The following is a 10,927-nucleotide window of genomic DNA, read 5'->3' on the forward strand; positions in this document are numbered from 1 at the left end:
TTAAGCCCTGACTTTGAGCACCTTCTCCAACACCTTTGCAGTCTGCCTCCAGCAACATAGCTACCTTTATCTCTTGTCACTGTCAGCTTCCCCTAAGCCTATCCGCTCAGAACTGTTCTTCAGTCCCAGTTCACATCTCCCAGTGGTGCCCTTTGCGTGCTGTCGTCTCTCCTGGGATGCCTCCTTCTGGAGAACAGTTTTTCTTTCAAGCTCCAGCTCTGTCTTCCTAGGCTCCTCCTGCCGCTCAAGGAGTTCTGATTTCCCTAGCACTCCATGGGAGTATTGGGGTCACATTTCACTCAGAAATTGGATGTTAAGACAGCATGTTGGGGGAGTTTCCTGGTGGCCTAGTGGTTAGGATTCCGGGCTTTCACTGCTGCAGCGCAGGTTCAATCCTTAGTCAGGAAACAGATCCCACAAGCCGTACGGTGGAAGCCAAAAAAAAAAGGACAGCAAATTGGACATAGTACAGTTGAAAAATAGCTTAAAACCAACAGGAAGTAGAATATACATAGTTTTATGTAGATAGTACAGTAATTCTCATGCCCACTAAAATTTGAGGACCAGTGAACTAGTCCAAAGGAAAGCAAAGTCTATATGCAGAAGTCTATGAGTTCACACCATCTGCCCTTGACCTATCACACCCCTACCATGGTATCAAATGTGGCATAGATGGAGCATTCTAAAGTGTTTTTCCTGGGCTTCGCTGGTGGCGCAGTGGTTGAGAGTCCGCCTGCCGATGCAGGGGACACGGGTTCGTGCCCTGGTCTGGGAGGATCCCACATGCCACGGAGCGGCTGGGCCCGTGAGCCACGGCCGCTGGGCCTGCGCATCCAGAGGCTGTGCTCCGCAGCGGGAAAGGCCACAACAGTGGGAGGCCCGTGTACCGCAAAATAAATAAAGTGTTTTTCCTTGCCTGCAATGTTTAGTCTATTTCTAAAAATAATCTTCTCTGATGTAAAGATATAGTAATAGATGTGTTTATTCTTTGGGAAATGAAAAAATGAGTGGTATGTAAAGGAGGGGATCAGATTGTAAAGTCAGGGCATAGATCCACTGTTGCTTAAGTGTTTGTCACACTACATTGCAGTTATTTGTTTGTGTGGCTGTTTGTTTCTACAATGTGTGCACTTTAAGGGCTCAGATGGGTTTTTTCCCTCGTATTTAGTCTTCTCCCCAACACAGCGCGTGCTCAGTAAATATTTCTTTAGGAAATAAATGCAAGATCATCAAGTGTCTTCTCAACTCCCAAAGAAATACTAATATTTTGGAAAGTTTTAAGACTGAATAATTTTTGCTATTATATATTTGAAATTTTTTAGTCTTGTAGAATGACTTTCATTTTCTTTGTACCATTCCGCTTCTAGATTCTCTACAACAATCATGTATTGTTTTTAGAATCAGGAAAATATTAGATGTTACTTAAATTAGTGTGTTTAGATTAACATGTTTAGAATAGGATTTTTAAAATCAAAAGAGGAAACTAACTGAATATTTCATTCCTTAGCCATGCTGGTACCCACATTTATTTTCATGGTAAGGACAATGCTTATAAACATAAATTTTGTAAATTCTTTTTGTCTTTTTATCCAAACATAACTAGCCTAGAAGATTTTAAGGGAAGAGCTTAAAAGGAATCCTAAACCATAAATACAATGAGCAGCTACAATTACTAGTAAAGGTTTATTTCTCTGATGTATTAAATACTTCAGATCTTCCAGGATCTAAACCATCTAGTTTATACTGTTCAAGTATTATGACATTTATTTATTAGTATGGCTTTATGTTGAAACCTTTATGCTTATCTCACTATTAAACAGTCTTTACAACAACTAGTAAAATGCACACCATCTGTATATTAAATATTTTCAAATACCTGAAGGAGACATCCTTATTTCTAACGTACACAACAAAGGGAATTTTTTTTTTTTTCTGTACGCGGGCCTCTCACTGTTGTGGCCTCTCCCGCTGCCGGAGCACAGGCTCTGGACGCGCAGGCTCAATGGCCATGGCTCACGGGCCCAGCCGCTCCGTGGCATGTGGGATCCTCCCGGACCGGGGCACGAACCCGTGTCCTCTGCATTGTCAGGCGGACTCTCAACCACTGCGCCACCAGGGAAGCCCCCAAAGGGAATTTTTTACCTGATATGCAGGGAAAAAAAGAAAATTAATTATTAAATTTTTATTTGAACAGAGTAGAATAGGCTGTAAGCTATGTATTGTTTCATAACCTTATTTATATGCTCAAGTAGCAATTCCAAGAGTATGTTTAAACATGAAATGTAATATAGTTTACTTTTCCTAGTTTTACTTTTCCTATTTAAGAATAGACTCTTAAATAAAACTTTACTCTAAATGCTACCTTCCCCAGTTCGCTAATTCACTTGCCCTGCGTCATGCTTCCCCATAGCACTTTTTCCTTCTAATACTTGGTGTAATTGACTTGTTTGAGATGTTTATTGACTCCTCCCCTGCTGAAATGTGAGCTCTGTGAAGGCAGAGATTTTGTTTGTTTTCTTACTGTTGCATCCCCGGCACTTAGAACAGAGCCTAGCACATAATAAGCACGCAGTAAATTTATTTGTTGAATGAGTGGGTAAGGCAAGTATTTAGTAAAAACCAGACTATTTATTTTTTTTTTTTTTTGTGGGACGCAGGCCTTTCACTGTCGTGGCCTCTCCCGTTGCGGAGTACAGGCCCCGGACGCGCAGGCTCAGCGGCCATGGCTCACGGGCCCAGCCGCTCCGCAGCATGTGGGATCTTCCCGGACCGGCGCACGAACCTGTGTCCCCTGCATCGGCAGGCGGACTCTCAACCACTGCGCCACCAGGGAAGCCCCAAAACCAGACTATTTAGACCAGTATTTTTTTAGGTCCAGTGTCAACTGGGGTATGTATGTGGAACCATTCACTTCATTCAGTCTCTGACTCCATTGCTCTTGGACATAGATGCATTCTAGAATATTTCAAAGTTACCAATTGGCAAAAATTATTTAATTTTAATCCTGTGCATTTGTCTGTGTATATGTATGTGTGTGTATAAGCATCCATACATCCACATATATATATTGATAGCAGTTACTCATCACAGTCTCTGTTGGGCATAAATGGATGAAATAAAAATTGTAGTTATGAATAGATGGTTAAAATAATGTCAATGAACGGAAGGTTTTTATCTTTTTTGAACTGATGAAAACCTCTCTTCTTTCCACAGATCTTAAATCTTACTCAGGCATTGAGAGACAGGAGGAGTCCTGTCCAGCTAGTACAGATGCCTTGTGTGATTGTGGAGCGCAGTCAAGGTGGAGGTCAGGGTCGGATCGTCCACCTCAGCAATTCGTTCACCCAGACTGTCCACTGCAGGAAGCCTTTTTTTTCCTCCTGGTAGCAGATGTGAGAGAAAGAAACCGTTTGGCATTATTGTGTTGTTACAACATTACCGCCCTGTAAACCTGCTGGTAAGAGCTCCAGTTGCCAAAACCTCAAATAATATAAGTTTCTAAAAGGTTTTCTTTGAATGTAATTGAAGTTTACAGTTTTCTGTCCAAATACTAAATTTCTATTTCAGGGAAGAAGTGATATATCTCCTATGTCGTATTTTTGTAGAAAAATTGTATTTTATGTTGTTGATGTTAGTTTCAGAGGTCATTTCATAGTTTACACATTCTGGAATGACTATAATTACTCTAGAATTCCAAACAGAAAAATAAGGTGTTTGTTGACTTTGAATACAATAACTTTTTATATACTTTTTTAATATTGAGAAGAATGGTCATGTTAACTCTTCTTACATTATAAAAGGCCTTTGAGGATGAAACTGCTCTTATGAGCTTTAATAGAGTAGTTAATAGAAAATAGTTAAGAATAAAACAATGTTGCCTTAATTTGAAAAGCTGCTACTTTAGAACTTGAATAAATGCTCCTAAAGTGACCATTACTAGGGACCAGAAAATTATATTTCAAGTTACCAATGACCATTTTCTTTTTTGTACTTCAGAATATTTTTGGTCAATTATTTTGTTATAGTGAGGGAAAAAAAATCTAAGGCTATCTCCCCCTTTAAAAAAATGGAAACACTCAACTGAGACTTGAGGGGAATAATATGAAATTAAGATAGATCCCCAGTATTTTGAAATTCCAGAATAGCATTAAAAATTTCCATCTGTTTCTTGCATGGGATCAATACTTAATCATTTAGTACCTCAGAGTACTGATCTCGTTCAATTTAGTACTTCAGTTAGTATTAAACTTCACTGAAAGGTAAACCATAACTCAAACCGTATATTGGGTTGCATTTTCAGGTCCTAGGACATAACCTCTTAAAAATAATAGTCGTGTTGTAGGGTACTTGAAATTACTGATGTTATTATAATTACAGTCAACTTTAGAATACTAGTCCCAGTTAAAGGGGACCGTAACAGAGATAACCATTAAGTCATTTTTATTTGATTTTGAATATCAGTATTTCTGACATCCTGGGAATTTGTAGTACTTTTAACTTACCAAGTGATTGAAATTGAGATGAGCCCTATATGAAGATTTGATCCCAAAGAAGCAGGGGCTTCGTTCTCTTCTTAGGCTCCAAACAAATAACATCACCACTTAGACTAAACTGGGCAGTTTGTGGTCTTGGCCTTTTGTTGTTAAGCTTTCTGTCCTGTAATTTTTTAAATTATTTTTATATAAAAAGTATTTTCTGAAGATTGAATTAGGATGGAAGTCAGATCTGCCGTTCTCCCTTTCTTCACATCTTTCTCTTGGTCTTCGTGGATGTGATGAGTGAGGATACTGCTGTCCTAGTGGAAGTCCATTGGAAACCTGTGTTCTCCTACCTCCCCTGACCCTCCATGATCTTAATGTTGAGATAATGGAAAATTGACTGGAAATTCAAAGCTCAAGCTAATATCTTTAGATAAATACCTGTCATTAAAATGTGCCTTTTGAAGATGTGTTCTTAGTGAAATAAGTTGTTATGATGTGGTTACTGCTTTCATAAAACAGGGTTTTCAGTATTTTGAGAATTTCTATATTAATTTAAAAAATAGAAACTTAGTAAGTTGCTACTGTTTTGTACCCTAAAATTAAAATAGTGTGGAAATATTTTTAAATGGTCTGACCAGGCCAGAAAAGTAGAGTTGAAATATTTAAGATATGATTACAAGTCAGAGTACATTGGTTTTATTTTATAAATTTTCATGAACTTCATTTTTATTTAAATATTGTGTTAATGTTTTCAGTGAGTATATTTATAGTGTCAAACATGGTAGACGAAAGGTAATAAAAATCACTGTCTTAAGACTAGATTTCTCCTGAAGTATGTATATTGAATATTTAGAATGTTTGTAAATACATTTATGTTTATAAATGATGACAAACCACCATTTTCTTACTGCATATATTAGTAGTACAGTTTAATACTTTATCATTCCTAAAGATATATTTAACTGGAATCTTTATAATTAGAGACATTTTCATTTTTATTTGAATATAAGCTGCCTTACTCTCCCCCAAATTTGTCAGCAGTTAGTTGAAGACTATGGAAACATGTTTTTTGCAATCTTGAAAACGATTTGATTCACAAATTTTTTTTAATTAAAGTTTTGTACTAATGGAATTAAAACCTTATTAAAAACAGTGGTGACCAGTCCTTTGATCAGATTACATCTTAAATCCTTTTACAGATATATGAAGAGACAAGCAGCATCTTATGTTTTATAGTCTGCCTTCTTTCCCAAAGTTGCTTGGGCAGCTGTACAGATAGTGGCAGAGATCTTCAGTGTGGCTCTGTTTCCAAGTCTCTCTTATGGTGAGTTTGGAGCCATGTACCCGAGTTCTGGCCAGTAAGATGTGGGGATGAGGGATATATGTGGCTTCCAGACCTGGCAGTAAAACTCACTGCGGCACAACCAGTGATCACCGTTGACCACTCTCTTGTCTTCCCATTTGGCTGTAAACAAAGAATTTGCAAAGTGGAAGCAGCCAGGGCATGTGAATCACTGCTTGGAAACCTACCAGGAGAGCATGCTGACTGCATTGGACTGTGACATGAGCAAGAAATAGTGCTTGTGTTTAGTCACTAAAATTTTGCATTTATATGTTAAAACTTACCATAGTCTGTCCTATCCTGGGCGTTTACAGAGTAAATAGAAAAAAAAATCATTTTAAAATAAAAAACCAATTATAGAAGGCTGAATGGCAGCAGCAGTGAGTATTTAATCTCAAATCCCCATAGAACAACTAGGATAGCAAAAGAAAAATCACAGTGACACCATCTTCACTAAAATTAGATGATAGAATATCCCTATGGATCCCAGGAATGAGCAGTTTGGGCTAAATCCGTCAATAGCAAAAGGATCACATGGGAACAACAGCTTTGGAGGAGTGAACGGAGGGAAAGTGAGGGGGGCCTGTGATGGTACAAAGAGCCCAGAATCTGCTGACATGTCGTCAGCCCCAAAAGGAGGCGCCCCCAGTCATTGTGGCAGTCTCAACTGGTGCATCCAAAACCATAGTCAAAATTGGGAGAGGGCTGTCCAGCATTCAGCTGGAAGCTGTAAAGGGAGCCTGCAGGAAGGTATGAGGGTGCCAGGGCAACCTGGTCTTCATGGTTCGCGGAAGTAGCTGGTGAGAGCACATAGACCTGCCCTGAGAGAAGCTACTGGATATAGAATAGACATTGACGAGGGAAGGACCCTGGGGATAAAGGAGACAAGGTTCTGATACAGATAGAAGAGGGGACCAGATGAGACAATTCAGAAAGTACTAAGAAGGTTCATAAAAAACCATGTCATCTGGGAATTCCCTGGCGGTCCAGTGGTTAGGACTCAGCACCTGCACTGCTGGGCCCAGGTTCCATCCCTGGTCCAGGAACTAAGATACTGCAGGCCAAGCGGCACGGTCGAATAAATAAGTAAGAATAAAATATCAGCTATTATAAAAAGAATAATAAAAATAAAAGTTATCTTAAAAAAAAATGTTATCTAATACTCTGTAGTAACTACAGAAGAGGGAACCCTAGAACTACAAAACCAGGAAACTCCAGGCCTACCTCACCACCTACCCAGGAATCTTCTGAAAATATAGGAGGAAAGTATGACAAAGTCCATCTCACTTAAACATGACCACATCATACAATATGCTTTAAGAAAACAGGATAACAGCGTGTATCACATACCCACAGGAAATGAAGATATCCTAGAAACTTTTGCAAAGCAGAAGAAAACAGTAATATTTGTTAAAATGCTGAAGAAATTCAAGAAATGATAGAACCTGAGAAAGAACAATATAACATCAAAATCAGGAAAGCTCAGAAATTAGATGGACAAGCAACAGGAGGAAATAAAATGAGAGCTGACAGAGCTCAGAGGAAATATTGGAGTTAACAGTATGTTTCAGAAATAAACTAGAAGGAACCCAAGGGCAAATAGACAACATCCACAGGAACTCTACAGCAAACATCATACTTAGTGCTGGAAAATCTAAAGCTTTCTATATTTGTTTTCTGTTGCTGCTGTAATAAATTACCACAAACGTTAGTGTTTTAAACAACACAAATTCATTATCTGACAGTTCTGCAGGTTAGAAGCCTGATACAGGTGTCACTGGACTAAAATCAGGGTGTCAGCAGGGCTGTGTTTCTTTCTGGAGGCTCTAGGGGGGAATCTGTTCCCTTGTCCTTTCTAGTATCGAGGAGCCTCACACATCCCTTGGAGAGGGCTTGTAGCCCTCTCCCTCCATCTCCAAAGCCAGCAACAGCGGGCTGAATACTTTTCTCATCACATCATTCTGACATTGACCCTTCTGCCTCCCTCTTGCACTTTTAAGGACACTTGTTATTACACTGGCCCCACCCGGGTAATCTAGAATAATCTCCCTATGTTAAGGCCTGCTTATATGTAACCTTAATTCCATCTTCAACTTTAATTCCCCTTTGCCGTGTAATATATTCAGAAATTCTGGAGATTAGGACATGAACATCTTTGGGGGCCAGTATTCTGCCTTCTGCACTTTCTCTCTGAGATCAGTAATGTGACAAGGGTGCCCACTTTCACAACTCATATTCAGTATTGTACTGGAGAGCATAACCAGTGCAGTAAAGGCAGGGAAGAGGTGAAAGGAATGAGGTTCAGAAAGAAAGAAAGAAAACTGTCATTATTTATAGATGACATAATTATGCATGTAGAAAATTTAAAAGAATCTACCAATAGCTATTAGAATTGATAAGTGAATTTTGCAAGGTTTATATGCCAGCAACATTAGTTAGAAAAAGAAAAATTTTAAAGATACCATTTATAGCAGCAGCAAAACACATCGGATTTCTAGGGATAAGTCCAACCAAAGATGTGTAAGCTCTCTATACCAACTATAAAAAGAGTATTGAGAAAAATTCAAGATTTAAATAAATGGAGGGCAATACCACGCTTACATATAAATAGTATTAGGATGTTGATGCTCCCAAGTTTGTCTATAGTTTCAACACAATCAAATCCCATCAGGATTTTTTTAAAAATTGACAAGCTAATTCTAAAATGTATATGGAAATGTTCTGGCCAACCTATGAGACAAGAGCAAAAGTTGGAGGACTTACACGCTACCTGGTCTCAGAACTTAAAAAGCTACAGCAATCAAAACAGTGGTAATTGGGGTAAAGATAGACATAAGATCAAGGACACAGAAAAGAGAATCCAGAAATAAACCCTACATACATGGTAAACTGATTTTCAACAAAGGTGCCAAGGCATTTCAATAGAAAGGGAAGTCTTTTCAACTAATGATACCGTAATAGACACACATACAGTGAACTTTCACTTTCACCCCATACAGAGACCTAAGTATGAGAGCTAAAACTTATAGAAGAAAACAGGAGAAAATCTTAGTGACCTTGTTTTTACAGAGATTTCTTAGAGCACAAATGGCACAAACCATTAAAGAAAAAATTGATAAATTGGTCTTCATCAAAACTAAAAACTTTTGCTCTTCAGAAGACACTTCAGAAAATAAAATTTCTAGTCACAAACTGGGAGAAAATATTTGACAAATATATCTGATAAAGAATTCCAGAATATATAAAGAGATTGCACAACTCAAGAATAAGAAGTAAAATAACCCATTTAAGAAATGAACATAGGGGCAGGACAGGAATAAAGATGCATACGTAGAGAATGGACTTGAAGACATGGGGAGGGGGAAGGGTAAGCTGGGACGGAGAGAGAGAGAGAAAGAGAGGCATGGACATATATACATTAACAAATGTAAAATAGATATCTAGTGGGAAGCAGCCACATAGAACAGGGAGGTCAGCTCGGTGCTTCGTGTCCACCTAGAGGGGTGGGATAGGGAGGGTGGGAGGGAGACACAAAAGGGAGGAGATATGGGGATGTACGTATATGTATAGCTGATTCACTTTGTTATAAAGCAGCAACTAACACAACACTCTAAAGCAATTATACTCCAATAAAGATGTTAAAAAAAAGAAGAAATGAACAAAATATTTTACAGACACTTCACAAAATAAGATAAATGAATGGCCAATAAGCACATGAAAAGATGCTCAACATTACCACTAGGGAAATGCAAATAAAACCCACAATGAGTAAAGTTAAACTTACACCTATCGCACACCCAGCCATTCCTTTTCTTTTACCCACCCAAGAGAAATGAAAGCAAACGGCTACATAGAAATGTTCACAGCAACCTTTATGTAATACCCTAAATTGGGCACAACCCAAATTCACCAACAAGTGAATGTATAAGCAAAAAATACATCCATACAATGAAAAGGAAAAGCCTATGTGCTGGGCTTCCCTGGTGGCACAGTGGTTGGGAGTCCGCCTGCCGATGCAGGGGATACGGGTTCGTGCCCCGGTCTGGGAAGATCCCACATGCCGCGGAGTGGCTGGGCCCCGTGAGCCATGGCCGCCGAGTCTGCGCGTCTGGAGCCTGTACTCCGCAACGGGAGAGGCCACAACAGTGAGAGGCCCACGTACCACCAAAAAAAAAAAAAGTCTGTGTGCTGATAAGCCCAGCAACATGGATGAATCTCAAAACGATTATTCTAACTGAAAGAAGCCAAACACAAAGAGAATGTACCATGTGGTTCCTTTTATATAAAATTTTCTAAAATAAAAACTAATCCATTGTTAAAACAGTCCAGTGATTGCTTGGGGACTGAGGTGGATTATTGGGGGGGGGGGATGGTTAACTAGGGTGGCATTGTAAACAATGCTTTGCATGGGGGTCTGAGGAAATTTCAAGGGTTGATGGAAATACTTTGTGTCTTGAGTGTGGTTCTGATTGCACAGGTGAGTACATTTATCAAAGATCATCAAATTGCACAGCTCATTGTATGTAAAGTATTCTTCATGAAACAATAAACAATGAATTACCACTTCAAACCTATCAGATTCGGGCAAAAGTAAAAGCCTGACAGTTGGTAGAATCATTTTGGAGAGCAGTCTCTAGTAAAATTGGAGATGCAAGTACCTGGTAGTATGTGCATTCAAGGAAACATATACAAGATTGGTCAATGCTATAGTGTTTATAGTACTGAAAAATTGAAAACAACCTGATATTAGCAGGAAATGGATAAATTGTGGTATACCCATACAATAGAAGACCACAGAGCACTAAAAATCAACTGTAGCCACATGTATTGAAATGTACACATAAACCTGAAAACAACGTTGAAGGAAAACAACACTAAGTTGCAAAAGTATTTACACATCTCATTTATGTAAATACAAAACAGTACTACGATGCTTTTTTATAGTTGCTTTTTGACATATGCATACATGTAAGTATATTAAAAAGTGGACAGGAATGTCCTTCTCCAGCTTCAGAATAGGAGGTAAGGAGGTTATAGAAGCAGATTTAAAGGTTACCAAGTACACTTTAAGTATAAAATTTTATCTCTTTAAAAAGTATCTGAA

The 10,927-nt window shown here is 38.6% G+C and overlaps 1 protein-coding gene across 3 annotated transcripts in view; it reads left to right on the top strand.

Annotated features, from left to right (window-relative positions):
- Nucleotides 1-6,179, top strand: part of PI4K2B (phosphatidylinositol 4-kinase type 2 beta) — a 33,087-nt gene extending 26,908 nt beyond the window's left edge. Inside the window, exons 10-11 of one of the 3 annotated variants that reach the window (XR_003003357.1) lie at nucleotides 3,214-3,457; nucleotides 5,681-6,179. Coding sequence is in view for 1 of the 3 variants with exons in the window: in XM_024745556.1 (XP_024601324.1) it covers nucleotides 3,214-3,387 (174 nt within the window). In the remaining 2 variants the exon portion in view is untranslated. Of the gene's footprint in view, nucleotides 1-3,213; nucleotides 5,634-5,680 lie in introns of those variants that run through there. The other 2 variants (XR_003003356.1, XM_024745556.1) reach the window with 2 other exon arrangements.
- The last annotated feature ends 4,748 nt before the right edge of the window (nucleotides 6,180-10,927 follow it).

This window comes from Neophocaena asiaeorientalis, unplaced genomic scaffold, assembly GCF_003031525.2.
Source record: "Neophocaena asiaeorientalis asiaeorientalis breed wild unplaced genomic scaffold, Neophocaena_asiaeorientalis_V1.1 scaffold397, whole genome shotgun sequence".
Taxonomy (NCBI): domain Eukaryota; kingdom Metazoa; phylum Chordata; class Mammalia; order Artiodactyla; family Phocoenidae; genus Neophocaena; species Neophocaena asiaeorientalis.